Source organism: Schistocerca gregaria, chromosome 8 (genome assembly GCF_023897955.1).
Source record: "Schistocerca gregaria isolate iqSchGreg1 chromosome 8, iqSchGreg1.2, whole genome shotgun sequence".
Taxonomy (NCBI): Eukaryota; Metazoa; Arthropoda; class Insecta; order Orthoptera; family Acrididae; genus Schistocerca; species Schistocerca gregaria.
The window spans coordinates 219,013,800-219,035,252 of NC_064927.1; the positions used below are offsets into that span (position 1 = coordinate 219,013,800).

A 21,453-nucleotide genomic window follows, 5' to 3' on the forward strand; every position below is an offset into this window, starting at 1 on the left:
CTGACCATTAAATCTATACTCGATGTTAACAAATTTCTCTTCTTCAGAAACGCTTTCCTTGCCATTGCCAGTCTACATTTTATATCCTCTCTACTTCGACCATCATCAGTTATTTTACTCTCTAAATAGCAAAACTCCTTTACTACTTTAAGTGTCTCATTTCCTAATTTAATTCCCTCAGCATCACCCGACTTAATTCGACTACATTCCATTATCCTCGTTTTGCTTTTGTTGATGTTCATCTTATATCCTCCTTTCAAGACACTATCCATTCCGTTCAACTGCTCTTCCAAGTCCTTTGCTGTCTCTGACAGAATTACAATGTCATCGGCGAACCTCAAAGTTTTTATTTCTTCTCCATTGATTTTAATACCTACTCCGAACTTTGCTTTTGTTTCCTTTACTGCTTGCTCAATATACAGATTGAATAACGTCGGGGAGAGGCTACAACCCTGTCTCACTCCCTTCCCAACCACTGCTTCCCTTTCATGTCCTTCGACTCTTATAACTGCCATCTGGTTTCTGTACAAATTGTAAATAGCCTTTCGCTCCCTGTATTTTCCCCCTGCCACCTTTAGAATTTGAAAGAGAGTATTCCAGTCAACATTGTCAAAAGCTTTCTCTAAGTCTACAAATGCTAGAAACGTAGGTTTGGCCTTCCTTAATCTAGCTTCTAAGGTAAGTCGTAGGGTCAGTATTGCCTCACGTGTTCCAACATTTCTACGGAATCCAAACTGATCTTCCCCGACGTCGGATTCTACTAGTTTTTCCATTCGTCTGAAAAGAATTCGCGTTAGTATTTTGCAGCTGTGACTTATTAAACTGATATTTCGGTAATTTTCACATCTGTCAACTCCTTTTTCCTTGGGATTGGATTTATTATATTCTTCTTGAAGTCTGAGGGTATTTCACCTGTCTCATACGTCTTGCTCACCAGATGGTAGGGTTTTGTCAGGACTGGCTCTCCCAAGGCCGTCAGTAGTTCCAATGAAATGTTGTCTACTCCGGGGGCCATTTTATCGATGGCAATTTAAATGGTGCAATGTATGCTGATTTCCTACGTAATGTTCTAACGATGTTGAATCAGTATTGGATAGCATATTTCATGACAGGTGGATTGGTCGTCGAAGCACCATACCATGGCCCGCACGTTCACCGGATCTGAAATCCCCAGATTTCTTTCTGTGGGGAAAGTTGAAGGATATTGGCTATCGTGATCCACCGACAACGCCTGACAACATGCGTCAGCGCATTGTTAATGCATGTGCGAACATTACGGAAAGCGAATTACTCCTTGTTGAAGGGAATGTCGTTACACGTATTGCCAAATGCATTGAGGTTGACGGACATCATTTTGAGCATTTATTGCACTAATGTGGTATTTACAACTAATCACGCTGTGACAGCATGCGTTCTCAGAAATGATAAGTTCACAAAGGTACATGTATCACATTGGAACAACCGAAATAAAATGTTCAAACGTACCTACTTTCTGTATTTTAATTTAAAATACCTACCTGTTACCAACTCCTCGTCTAAAATTGTGAGCCATATGTTTGTGACTATTACAGCGCCATCTATCACAAAGCGAAAAAAGTGGTCCAACTAAAACATTCATATTTCTTTACATACTACACGAATATATAATAAATAATGGGGGCTCCTTTTGTTTTAAAATGCACTTCATATACGTTTGACCTATGGCAGCGCCATCGAGCAAGCCAACCATAGCGCCATCTGGTTTCCCCCTTCAAGCTAGACGAGTTTCGTTCCTTGTGGTTTTTTCGTTTGACGCTTATTTCGTGAGATACTTGGCCCGGTCACGATCAATGGACCATCCTGTATACCTTTTCACAACCAGTATTCTGAGATGCATCAGTTCACATTTGTGCTAACCCAAGAACTCACCATCCTTTATCTGTGAATTTTAACTGCTTCCCCCGTTTACCTGTATTTTGTTTGCCTACCAGCCACATTTGCAAATGTGCCGCATCGTAAACAAACGAAATATAGTACTCATCTGATCCAAGCTGTATTTAATAGGCATTATTTTCACAAATGTTAGTTTCATGCTTCCCTTGTAATTATTGGATGCGCTGTAGCCGAATTCGGGTTGTGGAGAGCACGCCGTTCTTGCGGAATAAAGTGACAAGTGCATAAAACTCAAAGAAAGTCATCTATATTTTATCTTATAAACCGTATGTCTTTAGTGTGACATAACACACCATATTCCGCAGCCAAGAATAGGAGAATTTGAGGAAAACATAAGCTTTCAACAGAACAGTGTCACAGCTGTCCCTTCTCTTCGCTCACTGTCGATTCTGAGAGGTACGCTCCACTGGCATCTCCTCTTTTTCTGCGTCGTAGTGACACTGGTATTGGAGATGTTTCCAGATGAAGTAATGGTAAAGTCCACATCTGCCCACACCAATTTCGATTTCGTTAAATCTCTTTACACAAATAACAGGCTGAAACGTTTGAAAACGAAACAGCTGATTTCTTTGCCTGTTCTTCTCCAATTCAAGCTTTTGCTCCGTTTATGATGAATCAGCCGCCGAAGGAATGATAGCCCTTAATCATCCCCCCTTTCTCCCTGGCTCTCTTTGTACTTCGTTTCTGGAGATAATTAATAGTTACAGTCCCTCCTAAACGTACAAACAATTTTTAAAAAGGCAATAGTACAAAATGCCATTGCCATTGTTTTGAGAATTAAAGCCATGCAAATTTTCTAAGGAACAGCTTCAACAGTATTTAATGACGGATTTTGAGCGATATCATCGTTCGAACGAATAAAAGAATTTCCTTCACATGAGAGCTTAATTTTGAATTTGTTTGTGTTGTTTGTGTTGTTTGTTCCTGCTGAACTCTTATGTCCCCCTGAAAGTGAGAATTAATTCCACTGAACCTCTTTTTTATAATCTTTACCTGCTTTGTATTACATTTACTACTATTATCAGTAATATTGTAACTTGTTTTCTGCTTTATCAGCGTTTTTAAATAACTTATTTTTATTATTTTTCCTGCAAGTGATGAAAAATGGCTCCCTGAGCTGAAGAAGATTAAAAATCCATCGCCACATAGGTATACTCTGTAGAGTAAACTAAAAAGTACTTCCTCTCCTTTCTTACAAACTTGCTTCTTCCGATGGTATGTGCTTAAAATTTTTTAGAAGGTCTTGAATCAGCCTAATAACAGTTATACCTTGTTGCCTTGAACCCCCCCCCCCCCTCTCTCTCTCTCTCTCTCTCTCTCTCTCTCTCTCTCTCTCTCTCTCTAACACACACACACACACACACACACACACACACACACACACACACACACACACACACACACAGACAGGTGCGCCCGCGTGCATCAGGCAAACGTCTTGTGAAGCAGATGAAACATTTCTGTCACATTGTTTTTGGTCTATGAGATATTATCAGCCACGCCCATCACCAGATTAGCACACATGCACTAAAAAGAAGAAAGATAATCAAAATTTATCAGATTGTCTCTGAAACAGACGATTGTAAGAAATCCAAATATATGAAATAAAATAAAATATTAGTCAGGTCTCAGTACTTTGTCAGATGGAACTGCTTCAAAAAAATTTGTCTGCTATAGTTATTTCAACAAGCGATTTCAAAGAACTGCTTTCGAAAACATTTCCTTCCAAAATATTGTCAGCTGACTCTTTTCTTCTGTCATGACGTCATTATCCTTCGAATGGGCCCACAGTCAAATACATTCATTCTTACCTTTACGTCACATGCATATCACTTGCACTTTTTAAAAGACAGATGAGTATCTTACTCTCCACGTTTTTCGTATCATTTATAAGCATAAAATCATTAAATGTTTTTCCTTTTAAACAGACTTCGTTGTACCTAATTATGAAAACTACCTATGGCTATTTGCTCACAATTAATTAATTGAAAACAGAATCCCTTCCTTTAAAAGAAAACTGTCTTTACTATGTACTTTTTCTTTATAGTTCATTAAAGTACTCCATCAAAGTCAGAAATGTAGCACACTAGATCGCGCACTTTGTGGGAGGCGTTGATTTAAGTTCCTTAAATATAGTCAATGTTTTTTCTTAAACAAATGGAAAGTGAAATTAATAAAAAAATACATAAAAAATTAAATATTTTGAAAAAAGACTTCATATACATTGAAATGCAAAATTGTGTCCTCCACGAATACTTTCTCCAAATCTTGGTTCTTCGTGTCAAACGGACTAAGGTTGCTCAGTGGTTAGCAAAAAGGACACGCATTCGGAAGGACAACGGTTGAAATCCGCGCTGGGCATCCAGATTTCGGTTCTCCGTGTTTTCCCTAAATCATTCCATGTAAATACGGGATGATTCCTTTGAAAGTACATGATCGGTTTCCTTCCCCATACTTGAAACATTCCGAGCTAATAATAGTTAGAACATTTTGATTCACTGCCGTTATTTTCATTGTTACTAATCCGACACAATACTTTCTTTCATTATTCATTCTCAAAATTTGTGTAGTTCATGTAAGGAAATTTGATAAACGAAGTGACTGCGCTAAGTTTTAACGTTCCTTCCACTCAATCTAACCAAAATAATAATAATGTCAGAATAAGCTCATTACGAAGGGCTAGTGCATTTTACGGTACATCCCCTGGAATGCTGTACATAAAATCTAGTAGAACATAAACGTAAATTTTTTTAAGTAAATTGTCGTATGTATTTATACTTATCGTTGATTTGCACGTTGTACAGTCCCCGACGCCATTTGAGTGAAGCGCTTGAGACTGTATTCAGTTTTAAATTTATTCAATTATTACACAGCACAGTTCGTCAGACGAGTCAAATAGTCCAATAATGTTCTGAAATCCCATGTACAATATAGACCCAAATGCACAGTGCGCAATTCTAAATTAAAGTCTCCATACAGTACGGTACAGTCGGCAGCAGCGTCTGTCTCTTGGACATACAGGATGGTTATAATTAAATTTTCGTACCTTGAATCAATGTAGACGGAAAACTATTTATCGTATGGGCACCCAATTTTATAGGAATGGTATTCAGACTGTGCGCTGCAGGATTTGCGTTGTTAATAGTGTTAGCATCATGACTTGCTGTTAGGCTCCCCAACTGATACGGCTGAAACACAAGCATCAGCGTGCACTACACTTGCAGGCAGTCAACATAGGTCTGGACAAGGAGAGCAGGGCTTTACTGGTGAAGCTGTTTTATCAAAACAAAAGCAATAGTCCTGCTACTCCTAGCGAGTTCGACGCTTTAAAGGAGTATGGTTAGGTCCTCTTTCCGCACTGGGGTTGAAGAACATGATTCGGAACTTTGGATAAACTGGCGTTTTGGGAACTGTTCCTGGAAGAGTCTGGCGGCCAATTGCGCCACTAATTGTTGGAGAAGTTACTGATGCTGTGGCTGAGAACGCTGGATGCGGTGCGTGATCTTCAAGCAGTACGCGAGCTGTATCAGGACAGCTGAACATTTCGTGGTGCACCGTTGTTTCGGGCAGCAACCTCTAGTGCGCTTCCAGACTGTCTTCGATGCGAATGGCCATCACGCTGAAAACGTTTGTAACCTGGAACTGAAACATGGTGCGCAAGTAACAAATGTTACAAAATGGATTCCGTAGAAATACTGAAACACGTGAGGCAATACTGACCTTACGACTTATCTAAGAACAAAGATTAAGGAAAGGCAAACCTACGTTTCTAGCATTTGTAGACTTGGAGAAAGCTTTTGACAATGTTGACTGGAATACTCTCTTTCAAATTCTAAAGGTGGCTGGGGTAAAATACAGGGAGCGAAAAGCTATTTATAATTTGTACAGAAACCAGATGGCAGTTACAAAAGTCGAGGGACATGAAAGGGAAGCAGTGGTTGGGAAGGGAGTGAGACAGGGTTGTAGCCTCTCACCGATGTTATTCAATCTGTATATTGAGCAAGCAGTAAAGGAAACAAAAGAAAAGTTCGGAGTAGGTATTAAAATCCATGGAGAAGAAATAAAAACTTTGAGGTTCGCCGATGACATTGTAATTCTGTCAGAGACAGCAAAGGGAAGAGCAGTTGAATGGAATGGACAATGTCTTGAAAGGAGGATATAAGATGAACATCAACAAAAGCAAAACGAGGATAATGGAATTTAGTCGAATTAAGTCGGGTGATGCTGAGGGAATTAGATTAGGAAATGAGACACTTAAAGTAGTAAAGGTGTTTTGCTATTTGCGGAGCAAAATAACTGATGATGGTCGAAGTAGGGAGGATATAAAATGTAGACTGGCAATGGCAAGGAAAGCGTTTGTGAAGAAGAGAAATTTGTTAACGTCGAGTATAGATTTAAGTGTCAGGAAGTCATTTCTGAAAGTATTTGTATGGAGTGTAGCCATGTATGGAAGTGAAACATGGACAATAAATAGTTTGGACAAGAACAGAATAGAAGCTTTCGAAAAGTGGTGGTACAGAAGAATGCTGAAGATTAGATGGGTAGATCGCATAACTAATGAGAAAGTATTGAATAGAATTTGGGAGAAGAGAAGTTTGTGGCACAACTTGACCAGAAGAAGGGATCGGTTGGTAGGACATGTTCTGAGGCATCAAGGGATCACCAATTTAGTACTGGACGGCAGCGTGGAGGGTAAAAATCGTAGAGGGAGACCAAGAGATGAATACACCAAGCAGATTCAGAAGGATGTAGGTTGCAGTAGGTACTGGGAGATGAAGAAGCTTGCACAGGATAGAGTAGCATGGAGAGCTGCATCAAACCAGTCTCAGGACTGAAGACCACAACAACAATCCCATCACTCGTTATTTCTCTTCCAAATGTCTTTCCAAATGTTTCCGCAAAGCTTCATTTTCCAACAATCACTCATTTTTCATAGTGGGTCTATCAAGTAAAGAAACTTTAATTACAACCACCCTGCATAGATGCAGGGTAAATCAGCTGCCCCTATCTACGGGTTTTATGCAGCCTGCAACACCTTCAGGAAAGCGCAAGACTTCCATATTTTCTCGCTCGCTACATGCAAACTATTAGTCCTATAGGAAAAATGAACAGGACCTTTTTGTAGGAAACGTAACATAGTTCAATTTTGTATTGGGATGGCCACAGTTTGAGGTATCCAAGAAAAAAATTTTTGAAGGTCACTTATCTATGTAAACTATAGCCTCTAGCGAAAATGGAGTACAAAATTTAACTCCATTAAAATTCCTACAAAAATATTCTGTTCATTTTTTTTTCTTTAGGACTAATAATCAGCACATAAAGAGCGAAAGGATGTGAAAATCTCACTTAAGGTTTTTGAAAAACTTGCGGCCTGCATGTAGCCCATACGTAGGGCAGATGAATCACCTACTTAGTTTGGAGGTGGTTCTGTGATCTTCTGGGGTGTTTTCCGTACGTTTGTGACAACAGCCAAGTTCACAGAGCTCCACGCACACGCTGCTGGTTTGACGAATACTCAGGCACTCTATCACACCTCGACTGACCCGCTAAATCACCCTGCCATCATACCATAGGAAATATCTGTATTCAGAAAAGAGGATGAAAAGTAAAACTTAACAAATTCATCATTAGCCAGTATTAGGTAGCTTTACAGGGTCCAGTCAGTGAGTGCCTTCAGTTTGATATGATATGATATGACTGACGAAAGTTATAGACGATCCGTCTCACCAAACTGAAGTTGTTATCAATGCCAGATGCGGTATTACACGGAACTGTAAGATTTCTCCTGTAGATGACTAGCTTTTGGCTGGAGTGCTTAGAATTCATTATTTCCCCGTTGCAGGATTTGTGATTGCTGTAAATAATGGCTGCTAACTCTAAATATAGATAAATGTAAATTAATGCAGCTGAATAGGAAAAAGAATCCCGTAATGTTTGAATACTCCATTAGTAGTGTAGCTCTTGACACAGTCACGTCGATTAAAAATTTGGTCGTAACATTGCAGAGCGTTATGAAGTGGGACCAGCATGTAATGGCAGTTGAGGGGAAGGCGGATAGTCGTCTTCAAAAAATTGTTCAAATGGCTCTGAGCACTATGGGACTTAACATCTATGGTCATCAGTCCCCTAGAACTTAGAACTACTTAAACCTAACTAACCTAAGGACATCACACAACACCCAGCCATCATGAGGCAGAGAAAATCCCTGACCCCGCCGGGAATCGAACCCGGGAACCCGGGCGTGGGAAACGAGAACGCTACCGCACGACCACGAGATGCGGGCTAGTCGTCTTCGGTTCATTGGTAGAATTTTGGGAAGATGCGGTTCATCTGTAAAGGAGACCGCTTATAAAACACTAATACGACCTATTCTTGAGTACTGCTCGAGCGTTTGGGATCCCTATCAGGTCGGATTGAGGGAGAACATAGAAGCAATTCAGAGGCGGGCTGCTAGATTTGTTACTGGTAGGTTTGATCATCACGCGAGTGTTACGGAAATGCTTCAGGAACTCGGGTGGGAGACTCTAGAGGAAATGAGGCGTTCTTTTCGTGAACCGCTACTGAGGAAATTTAGAGAACCAGCATTTGAAGCTGACTGCACTACAATTTTACTGCTGCCAACTTACATTTCGCAGAAAGACCACAAAGATAAGATAAGAGAGATTAGGGCTCGTACAGAGGCATATAGGCAGTTATTTTTCCCTCGTTCTGTTTGAGAGTGGAACAGGGAGAGAAGATGCTAGTTGTGGTACGAGGTACCCTCCGCCACGCACCGTATGGTGGATTGCGGAGTATGTATGTAGATGTAGATGTAGAAATTCACTAGTTACATATCAAGGTGAGTATTCAGCTTCTAAGGCAAAAACCCGATTGTCTCAACAGAAAATTTGTCAGGTGTTTTAGCAACCTCGACCAACACATATCAACTCATGCCATTAATTAAGCGGATATCGTTAGATAAAAATAACTTTTATATTTAACTTTCATGTATAAATAACAGGTCCAGTGTTATTGATCATAAATGATAACCTACCAATATTTGTATACATCTTTTTGTTTATTAATTCCTAATGTGCAGATAAATTTATGTTTTTTTTGCACCCTTCGACTCCATTTGGCTGATGCTCGTACTTTTAAATCCAATTCTCCATATCTGTAATGATGACAACTTCGACAACAGCAACAACAACACGCTCACTGCACTGCACTGCACTGCACTGCACTGCACTGCCTGCCTAGCCTTGCTCCGGCGCTTACATAAGAAAGCAAAAATTTGTAATCGAAAGACAGACTGTTGTGTCTAGAACATAGATGATATTATAAAGAGAATTTACGTATTCATAAAAAATTTTAGAATAACAGTGTATTTTACAACAAACAGGTAAATGTTTCACGCAATCAGATTGTAACAAAGCTATATTATTTATGTAAAATTTCTTAAAATGTTAATTTCGAACAATTACGTTTTATATATGCTAATTGGTATAAAAGTGCTTCATTATTTCAATAACTACTATTTACAGAGGCTTAATGGTACAGTTACATAATCTGATACATCCAGTTGTCTTATAAACCACGTTAAAAATAGTTGTCTTTGAACTGTTTACAGCTTCAATAATTAGCCACGATATTACAAGGTGCTTGCTTTTCTAGAGTTTTCTATTCGTTAATTTCATACCAAAAAAACTGATTTACAAACATGGCATTATTCTTTTGAGACTTGACAGTTTTGTGTTACATAATTAAAAACTCGTAAATACGTCGTTGCAAATTTTTAATAGTTGAGTTTTTGACAATGACAAATTGTATTTATAATCAGTAGACATATAATTCGCAATTAGACATACTTCTTAAAACAATGAAAAATAAGTGTGAGAGTGCTGTACATTGGAGTATTTCCCATACGTTCGCTTCCTGCCAGCTCTGTAACAGAATTTAATATATTTTCCTACTCCATTTTGAAATGAAAGCATTCATTTGTGTGTTCTGCAATTCTTTCTCTGAAATTACAAAAATTGCTCGAGAGGTGTAAAGTCATGGGATGTCTCCAAATATTATGTCTGACCTCCTTTTGCCCCATGAAGTGCAGTAACTCGATGTGGCAAGTCGTTGGAAGTCGCCTGTAGAAATACTGAGCCATGCTGCCTCTATAGCCGTCCATAGCTGCGAAGGTGGTGCCGCTGCAGGAATTTGTGCACGAACTCACATCTCGGTTATGTCCCATAAATGTTCGATAGGATTCATGTTGGGCGATCTGGATGCCTAAATCATTCACTTGAATTGTCCAGAACGTTCTTCAAACCAACTGAGAACCGTTGTGGCCCGGTGACAAGACGCACTGTCAGCCATAAAAATTCCGTCGCTGTTTGTGAACATGACGTCCATGAATGACTACAAATGGTTTCCAAGTAATATAACATAACCAGGATCCAGTCCATTGAATGTAAACAAAGCCCACTCCATTCTGAAGCCACCACCAACTTGCACAGTGCCTTGTTGACAGATTGGGTCCATGGCTTCGTGAGATGCGCGTCACGATCGAAACCTACCGTCAGCACTTACCAACTGAAATCGGTGACACGGTTTTCCAGTTGTCTAGGCTCCAACTGTGGTCTAAGGGTGCCGGCACGGTTAACTCAGCGTGTTCGGTCAGAGGGTTAGCTGCCCTCTGTAATAAAAAAAACTGATTTAATTGATCAAGGACGAACTGAAACGGGCGTCTTGCGACGTCCGCCACGAGCAGAAGCAACGAACAAACACGAACAAAATGAAAGCCGGCACTGTAGCTCAGCGTGTTCGGTCAGAGAGTCGGTTGGTCTCTGTAATAAAAAAAACTGAGTGGAACGATCAACTACCGAACTTGAACAGGATGTCTTGCGACGTCCGCAACGACCAAACACAACGATCAATAACGAACAAAATGCAAAAAAAAGGTAGTTCTTTGATTAGTAATCAAAACAAAAGGTCTTCGGTCCCGGGTTCAAATCCCAACACGCCTAAATTTTGAACAAAAATCATCAGCTCTGGTGACTGAAGACCTCCGGCATAAGAAGTCATCCTCAGTCTGTCAACGGCCTTATCAAAGAGGGCTGAAGAACGGACAGAGGTTAAGGTCACCCACTTGCCCTTGAGGTGGGAAACTTCACCTAAAGGCGGAAGAATTATCAATTATCAACGGCAAGAGGACGAAGAAGGCTATGGAAACCACTGCATTAAAGACACATAATGTGTATCCACAGAACATATGGGGTGTAACTGAAAAAGTGTCATGATTATCTCTCTATCGGCAAAAGATTCTTAAATAGCCCCCCATCCGGATATCCGAAGGGAACTTCCATGGGGGAGGTGACCACGACAAGAACGCTGAATAACCAACGAAAGGATAACGTTCTGCGAGTCGGAGAGTGGAATTTCAGAAGTTTGAACGTGGTAGAGAAGCTAGAAAATCTGGAAAGGGAAACCCACACGCACAAACTAGATACAGTGGGGGGGTCAGTGAAGCGAAATAGAATGATACAAGGACTGGGTATAGAGTAATATCAATAGCAGCAGAAAATGGTATAAGGGGAGTAGGATTCGTTGTGAGTAGGAAGGTAACGCAAAGAGTGTGTTACAGTGAACAGTTAAGTGATAGGGTTGTTCTCATCAGAATCGGCAGCAAACTAGCACCGACCGCGGCAGTTCAGACGTGGACTGCATTCCTCCCCCAAAACAAACCAACCCCATGCCACGCCGCAAGATGGAGATGAAGAGAAAGAGAAAGTATATGAAAATACAGAATGGGTAATTCAATATGTAAAGGGAGATGAAAATCTAATTGTAATGGGGGATTGGAATGCAGTTGTAGGGGAAGGAGCAGAAGAAAGGGTGACAGGAAAATATGGGCACTATAAATGAGAGAGGAGAAAGACTAATTGAGTTCTGCTATAAATGTCAGCTAGTAATAGAGAATACACTGTTCAAGAACCATAAAAGGAGTACTCGGAAAAGGCTGCGAGATATGGGAAGATTTCAGTTTGATTTCATCATTGTCAGACAGAGATTCCGAAATAAGATACTGGATTGGAAGGTGTACCAAAGAGCGGATATAGGCTTAGATCACAATTTAGTAGTGATGAAGAGTAGGCTGAAATTTAAGAGACTAGTCAGGAAGAATCAATGCGCAAAGAAGTAGCATATGCGAGTACTAACGAAAGAAGAGAGACGCTTGAAGTTCTCTCAGGCTGTCAATACTGTGATAAGATAGCTTAGTAGGCAGTTCAGTTGAAGAGAAATGGACATCTTTAAAAAGGGCAATCACAGAAGTTGGAAAGAAAAACATAGATACAAAGGAGGTAACTGTGAAGAAACCATGAGTAACAGAAGAAATACTTTAGTCGATCGATTAAAGAAGAAAGTACAGTGTTGTTCATGGAAATTCAGGAATATAGAAATACAACTCGCTTATGATTCAAATAAATAGAAAGTACAGGGAAGTTAATGCGAGATGTCGGAATGAAACATATGAAGATATCGAAAAAGAAATTATTGTCAGAATGACTGACTCAGCCTATAGAAAAGTCAAAACAACCTTCGGTGCAATTTAAAGCAAGGATTGTAATATTAAGAGTGCAATGGGAATTCCACAGTTAAATGGAGAGAAGAGACAGGTGGAAAGAGTACATTGAAGGCCCCTGTGAGGGAGAAGACTTGTCTGATACAGTGAAAAAGAAGATAGAGGAATCGAGATAGGAGAGAGAGGGGATCCAGTATTAGAATTTAAGAGAGCTTTGGAAGACTTAGGATCGATTAAGGCAGAAGAGGTAGATATCATTTCTGAAATCGTCGTACTTTCCACTTTGATTTCTGTGATTATTTCACGCAGTGTTGCTTTTCTGTTAGTACTAACAGCTCTAAGCAAACGCCGTTGCTCTCGGTCGTTTGGTGAAGGCTGTCAGCCACTACTTTGTTCGTGGTGAGAGGTAATGCTTCAAATTTGGTATTCTCGACACACTCTTGACACTGGGGATCGCGGAATAATGAATTCCCTGGCGATTTCCGAAATGGAATGTCCCATGCGTCTAGCTCCAACAACTATTGCGCTTCCAAAGTCTGTTAATTCCCATCGCGCTGCCATAATCACGTCGTAAATATTTTCACATGAATCAGCTAAGTACAAATGGGAGTTCCGTCAAGGCACTGTCATTTTATACCTTGTATACGCGATACTACCACCAGCTGTATATGGGCATATCGCTATCGCATGACTTTTGTCACCTCAGTGTAATACTCGATAGAGCAGATTGTGTTGTGTCATATTCCAGGTGATCAAAAGTCAGTATGAAATTGAAAACTTAATAAACCACTGAATAATGTAGATAGAGAGGTAAAAATTGACACAAATGCTTGGAATGACATGGGGTTTCATTAGAACAAAAAAACAATGTTCACAAAATGCCCGACGGATGGCGCTGGATAGCAAAACGTCAGTGACTGCGCATGACAATCGTGTGTAAAAGGAGCTGTAATGAGAGAGAGAATCAGATGCGCCAGCAGTCGCAAAATGTTGACGTTACCTGAAAAGGCGCTTTTAGTGAAGCTGTATTATCAGAATGGGGAATGTGCTAGTTCAGCGTTACGATCCTATCGCCATAGGAAGGGGATTCGAACGGGTAAAGGTCCGTTGACAAATACACCTGTGGCGAGAATGATTTCGAAGTTCGAAGTCACGGGTTGTTTAGACGATAGACCCCGCAGTGGCCGACCGAGCACAAGGCGTAATGCTGCTGAGACAGTTCAGGAAGAAATGGAGACTGTAGCGGGTTCATCTATGAAGGGGAAGTCAGAGCTAGTGCAGTCGCATGTCGCACCGGCATTCCATACACTACTGTTTGGTTGGCAGTGAGGCGCATCCTCCGAAGCTATCCGTACAAAATCCATCGGCATCCTGAACTGTTACCTGGCGATTTAGTGAAGCGGAGGGCATTTGCGGTGTGGGCGCTTCAAAAGATGGCGGAAGATGATGATTGGTTGAGTAACGTGTTGTGGACCGACGAAGCTCATTTCACGCACCGGGGGTCTGTCAACGCCCACAACTGCAGAATTTGGGCTACCGAAAATCCCAGAACTGTCGTGGAAACTCCATTGCACGACGAGAAAGTCACGGTATGGGTTGGATTTACCACATCTACCGTTATCGGGCCTTTTTTCTTCGAGGAAATGCGTGATTCTGGTTTTTTAATTGCTACCGTGACGGATGAGAGGTACGCCGATATGTTACAGAATCGCATCATCCCCCGCCTGGCTGATAAACACCTGCTGGAACGAATGATGTTTATGCAGGATAGCGCTCCACCTCATATTGCTAGATCTCTTGCGCGCATCGTTTGGTGACGGTCGTGTGCTCAGCCGCCACTTTCGTCATGCTTGGCCTCCCAGGTCCCCAGACCTCGGTCAGTGCGATTATTGGCTTTGGATTACCTGAAGTCGCAAGTGTATCGTGATCGACCGACACCTCTAGGGATGCTGAAAGACAACATCCGACGCCAATGCCTCACCATAACTCCGGACACGCTTTACAGTGCTGTTAACAACATTATTCCTCGACTACAGTTATTGTTGAGGAATGATGGTGGACATATTCAGAATTTCCTGTAAAGAACACCATCTTGCTTTGTCTTACTTTGTTATGCTAATTATTGCTATTCTGATCAGATGAAGCACCATCTGTCGGACATTTTTTGAACTTTTGTATTTTTATTTATTTTTTATTTTTTGTTCTAATAAAACACCATGTCATTCCAAGCACGTGTGTCAATTTGTACCTGTCTGTCTACATTATTCCGTGATGTATTCAGTTTACAAATTTATACTGACTTTTTGATCAGACGGTACTACAGTCGTCAGTCCCGGTCTTTTACGCTACAAGCTTCAGCAGGAGCGTGGTTTGTGTTTGGCAGGTCGATGGGCACCAGCTCCGGGTCCAAGTCTGGAGCGGCTCAGTCGTCATCGGCAGCGGGGACACCTGGCACCCCGGGGACGCCGGGCAGCGCAGGCCCGCAGGGATCCAAGGGCCAGGGAAAGGGCCAGGGCGGCGCCGGCGCCGGCGCCGGCGCGGGTTCCAAGGGCGAGCCCTCTTCGGTGAGTCAGAGGCCGCGAGCCGTTGCATACTCCCAACCCTGCAATGCGTGCCGCACTCACCACGCTGGTGGTAAAAGAAAGTGCGACGCCTCCCACATAGTTTCCATTCACTCAAGATGGAAAAAGGTCCTAAGACATTTTTGGCTGGGATATCCTACGGTGTAGGTTAAGCCGCCTGCTGGAAAACGTGGTGTGGATAAGTGATTGTGTCGTACGTGGATTCGTTGTGTGCAATGAATGCCTGTGCAATGTGAAGTTGTATTTGTGTTGTATGATGATCGAGACAGAATGGGAAGGGGGGAAACCCGATGCGATAACATGGCCTACTCCTCTCGATTACCACTCAGAGACCCGCCAAGCCTAATGTCCCCGTCCGATAGGCACATCGTCATCAATGGCGTCATATGTTCTCACTTCATGAGACACTGCAGAGAAGTGTGGAATATAATCCAGGATATTTGGGAATAGACTGGTGATCAGAAAATTTATCCCATCACATTTCCTCCCCTTGCGCCCAAATATTGGCGGTGAAAATTTCATCCACCACCAACATTCCATATGACTTACTTCTGAGTGAAACGTTACCGCACAGGCGTATGTTATCTAAGTCGGCTATGGAGGAAAGTTACTGAAGACGAAAGATACACGCTTACAGAAACGCCGTGAACATATAGACTGCACGCTACCAAACCAAACTCCAATTTTTTTTTTATTCAGTTGCACTCACAACTTGGGTTAGTGGTGACTAGTTTCGAATATGACCATTCGTTAGCCGAACCTATCAATTAATGGCTCGATAATGAATAGCCACGCTCGAAACCCGCCACCATTGACCCAAACGTGACGATTCATTACCAAACCAGTGTGGTGGTTCAGTTAATATTTCGGTAATGGATCGTCACTTCTGGGTTAATGGTGACTGGTTTCGAGTGTGGTTCATTTAATGGTTCGATAATGAATCGTTACGTTTGGATTACTGGTTTCGAAAGTGGCCTTTAACTGAACCATTCAGTTAATGGTTCAATAATGAATGGCCACTTTCGAAACCAGTCGCCATTGACCCAAACGGACAGTGCAAGCGAGATAAAAAGATAATGAAACAATAAAACAGAACACACTTCCTGACACTTTTACTAACGCAGTGTTGGATTTTCATAGATATTCCAGTATCTCCATGCCTGTGGAAGGTTGTGTCTGTTTGTTTTGTACTAGCTGCCTGGGAATTTCAGTTAGCACGTATTGTTTCACTTCCGTTCACAAAAACGTTTTTTAAGTCATTGTACATAATACATTTAATCACAATGCAGGTATTAGTCTGGACGCAGAGCCCACACAACTTAAAACTGATTCATTCAAGAAATAAATTTTCTGAGTTTTCTGGAATAAGGGATCCAGAGTCTCTGGAAATTTTTTACAGAATTATTGCACTTCATTTCTTCCTCAAATTAGTTCTGCATATGTATTGCACTGAAAATTCTGCACAACAGTTTTAAGAAGAGATACTGAGATAGTTAACGGCTGAGGCCAACTAACAAGGGGAGACTATGTCGTTCGGATCACGGATTTACTTTAAACTCTGTGCACTTTCAGTAGACCATTAGGACAATACAATGTGCTTAGGCGATTTCGAGAAAATCACAAGTGAAGTTTTATGCTTCAATGATGTGCCGGTGCGTTGCGGTCCTGAACACGAGATAGTGGTGGTGATGCGGTTACCATTCAAGCTCCTCAGTCTGTGGATTGCTGTATCGAGTCCCGCTCACATTTTTAACTCATATTGTTTTCAAAACCAGTCGTACCATTTCGTACATATTACCTTTGAAAGTAAATAATATAAAAACTCATGTACATTTACTTGAACATTTACTGAATTTGCAGTGTTATTTCACTGTTTGCTAATTTTTATTATCACAACAATGAGATTTTCCCTCTGAGGTGGAGTGTGCGCTGATACAAAACTTCCTGGCAGAGTAAAACTGTGTGCCGGACCGAGACTCGAACTCGGGACCTTTGCCTTTCGCGGGCAAGCGCTCTACCGACTGAGCTACCGAAGCGCGACTCACGCCCCGTCCTCACAGCTTTAATTCCGCCAGTACCTCATCTCCTACCTTCCAAACTTCACAGAAGCTCTTCTGCGAACCTTGCAGAACTAGCACTCCTGGAAGAAAGGATATTGCAGAGACGTGGCTTAGCCACAGCCTGGGGGATGTTTCTAGAATACCCGCGAAAGGCAAAGGTCCCGAGTTCGAGTCTCGGTCCGGCACACAGTTTTAACCTGCCAGGAAGTTTCATATCAGCGCACACTCCGCTGCAGAGCGAAAATCTCATTCTGGAAAAATCCCCCAGGCTGTGGCTAAGACATGTATTCGCAATATCCTTTCTTTCAGGAGTGCTAGTTCTGCAAGGTTCGCAGGAGAGCTTGTGTAAAGTTTGGACGGTAGGAGACGAGGTACTGGCAGAAGTGAAGCTGTGAGGACGGGGCGGGAGTCGCGCTTGGGTAGCTCAGTTGGTAGAGCACTTGCCTGCGAAAGGCAAAGGTCCCGAGTTCGAGTCTCGGTCGGGCACACAGTTTTACTCTGCCAGGAAGTCTCACAACGAATGTTGTATTTATAAATATCGACAAGTGAACGACAAGACGCATAAATTTTTCCTTAAAATGTATGCTTATTGTGAATTTCGAAATCCCTTGTACCTGCAGTCGGGTAAAGTACCGACAGCTGCTTTGCACCTGGAGGCTTCGAACTACAGGCACAGGTTTCAAGGACGAGAGACTGGCTTGGAAATATCAAGCAAAACGTCGATAAATAAAGGTCATCAGTCCCCTAGAACTTAGAACTTCTTAAACCTAACTAACCTAAGGATATCACACACATCCATCCCCGAGACAGGATTCGAACCTGCGACAGTAGCAGTCGCGCGGCTCTGGACTGAAGTGCCTAGAACCGCTCTGCCACCGTGGCCGGCAACTTCATTCAATAATACATTGAGTTACAGCATGGCAGAATATGAGGATAATCTACGATGACTCGTCGGATGTGCTTTCGACATTACAAGTTGCAGGGTGATATTTTTCATACAGTCACGGAAAACATAAATTAAAACGCCTCTACTACAGTGAAAGAACTGCGCTTTTCCCGCAGGCACAAAGAATCTTCAAAGTGTCTGGGGAAAAATAAAGCTCGTTGACATTTTGAAAAATTTCTCTCTTCCGAAACTTTTCGTAAATATGGCTGCCTAAAACTGGCGATGTACGATTGAATGAATTTATCAGCATCTTCACGAAAAGCAATTTCTCGTTGATTGTCAGTCAAGTTGAACAAGTTTGAAGACGACTGATAAGGTCTTTAACTTGCGTATAGAAACATAAGTCGCATAAATTTACTGTAATAATAAAAAATAGTAAACAGTGAAGTAACATAGGAAATTCAATAAACGTTAGTGAAGATACTCGTGTCTTTTGATATTATTACCTTTCAAATGTAATATGCACAAAATAATATGACTACTGTTGAAAAAAAATACAAGTTACAGAAACGTGAACGGGTCGCTTCACAACGTTCCACCGATTATGGAGCTTGAACGTTAATCACATGACCACCTATATCTTTCACTCAGGATTGCAACACGTCGGAGCGTCATTGACGCGTAAGACTTATCTTGTGATTTTCTCGTAACCGCCAAAGTAGCGCGTCTTTCTTCTTGAATATTATTTTGTCCTAATGAGCTATTAAAGGTGTACAAAGTTTAAAGTAAATCTGTGGTCCGAACGTCGAGGTCACCCTTGTGAGTAGTTCCTCCCTGAGACCCTAGGCCAAAGTTGTAGTTTACTGTCAGTTAGCGGCAGACTCCAGCGAGGCTATGGTCACTGGCGTGTGCGACGATTTCACGCTTGTAGATTTCTTGGTTGCTCGCCGGTATGGAGTATCCTGGACTCCACTGCATCCACAACTGGCGGGCTAGACGACAGACGGTTTCTTAAATACAAAATGAGCTGAAGGGTACTCGTTCTGCCCCAGAAAATCTCTCAGTTATCAAATTGGCTGCTCCTTGGTGCCTCAATGTCTGTCCTATCGGTCGCGCGGTGTGCCAGCACGGTTCGAGGCGCCATGTCACGGATTGGGCGACCCGCCGGAGGCTCGAGTCCTCCCTCGGGCGTGGATGTGTGTGCTATTCTTAGCATAAGTTAGTTTCAGTAGTGTGTACGTCTGGAGACCGATGACCTCAGCAGTTTGGTCACACATATTTGAACTTTTTTTTTCTCTCCTATCAACTGATCCGTTCCTTTTTCTTTCTTCTCTCTTCAATCCGCTTCAGTACCTCTTCGTCAGTTATCCGATCAAGTCTGCACATGGCAGATCACCAGAGTGTGTAACTGCTGTTTGCTTGCTGATATTGTGGGGCCTTCAAGTGCGTTCGTTTCGTCGTCGTTTACCGTTCATGATCGTTCAAGTGTTATTTACGTTTATCTTCACTATTTCAGTAGTGTCAAGGAAAAGCATAACTGGAATGGAAACATACCACAGAAAAAATACTGTAAAATTTGAAAACAAGGGACAACGAGCCTTAGAAATCCGGCAATGGGTAACTACCAATCTAAGGCTTGATAGAGATCAAGTAGATTTTATTTCAAAATTTGTTCTAACCTAGTTTACGAAATCGTTCTCTGGGTGTGTTCAGGAAGCGTGAAATGGCACTATTTTCTGGACTTGCGGCCAAATTTTCTGTCAGTTCAGCAGAAGACAACGTGGGTAATGTGAGTGTTTAATATACTAACGGAAGTGCCGAACGATGTTATAAGACAGAAGTTACCATTTTATTGTATCTGAAACTCACGATGGAGGACTACATTTTGACACTCAGAGCGAAGAGACAAAAGGAAGATATCAGTAAGTAATGCGAAAATATTTTGTTGAGCCCAACCTACATAGGTAGGAATGATCATCAAAATAAAATAAGAGAAATCAGAGCTCGAACAGAAAGGTTTAGGTGTTCGTTTTTCCCGCTCGCTGTTCGGGAGTGGAATAGTAGAGAGATAGTATGATTGTGGTTCGATGAACCCTCTGCCAAGCACTTAAATGTGAATTGCAGAGTAGTCATGTAGATGTAGATGTAGATGTAGATGTATCACTGAAGAAGCACATGAAGAAATAGAACCATAACTCCCAACAGAGCCAAATACTGACCTTGGTGAAAGTGATGTGGAAGATATAGTGGCGTCAGAATCTGCAGCATCCCCACCATGCCGAGCTCAACATACCTATGGAGTAAAGAGAAGTCGGAAAGGAAGCACTGATTTTGTTGTGGCTACTAAAAGTAACTGCAGACAAAATCAGATGACAAAACATACATTTCAGACAAAGGCGAGAACCAATTAGCAACAAACCGACACAGTCAAGGAATGACTACGACGTTACAAACGTATAAAAGCCGCACTTTCAGCGTTAGCGAAATCTCATCATGGTTCAAATTTGTGTCTCTTCAACAGTTTTCCTGCGCAGCTGGAATAGACAGCCGGTATTCCAGGGACGTTAACAACGGTGACATAAAAGGCCTACGCCCGCGTAACCGGCACCTCGGCAAGTACAACTGATGGGATCTGTGTCTTAGTGTCTTAGGAGATTTATTAACGCGACAGCTGCTGAAATGTGGCTGGTAAACTTTTCGGATCACTGTGCCTACGTAAACAGAATTAATTTGGCAAAACAACAAGTTTTTCGCGGGAGGTGCTACTACGAGGCTAAATACCAGCTTACTCTAAGACATAGAATTAAAAGGGACGGAGTTACGAACACAGAAGGCTGCCATAAGAAATATTAGTAAATGCACGGGCAACAAACTGCAATGGTGGATGTGGCAAGCGAAACCGCAATTGAAGACACTGCCCAAAGAGTACGGTTACTAGCACACTGACGAATTCCCTTTCCTTTGCTTTCGAGAATTCTAACATACAGACGAAATAAACAGTAATAGTATACAAATAAAATAGAAATACACATCACAGTACTACAGAAGAGTGAGTTGGAAGCTCTTAAAGTGAGATGAAAACATGACATGGTATAAGAGGAAACTGATTCCCTTTTTCCACCTAGTCTGAACGACAAAATGGGCTCACTATAAAATAAATGAGGAATTTAAAATATGAGAGTAGACAACAGCTCAACAGGATCTCATAAAATAAGAACAACATTTCCGTGAATTATGTGCGGAAACAGAAGGAGACGAGAACTATGAAGCTTATATTCTGTAAGATATCGGTGCTGCCGTAATTGACGCAGAAAACAGCGCCCTCGCTGACGTAGTCATAGAAGATGAAGTATTTTAAGCACTTCCCAGAAGCCGAGAGGAAAATAGTCAAGTGCAGCTCTGCCTTAATTATTGAGACATCCTAAAAGATGAACTTGA

The 21,453-nt window shown here is 41.7% G+C and overlaps 1 protein-coding gene across 3 annotated transcripts in view; it reads left to right on the forward strand.

Moving 5' to 3' along the window:
• LOC126283934 (synaptotagmin-7-like) overlaps positions 1 to 21,453 on the forward strand; it is a 451,578-nt gene that overhangs the window by 377,886 nt on the left and 52,239 nt on the right. For all 3 annotated transcript variants that reach the window (XM_049982322.1, XM_049982321.1, XM_049982323.1), the window contains one exon: positions 14,871 to 15,051. In XM_049982322.1, coding sequence (XP_049838279.1) covers positions 14,871 to 15,051 — 181 coding nt within the window. The remainder of the gene's footprint in view (positions 1 to 14,870; positions 15,052 to 21,453) is intronic.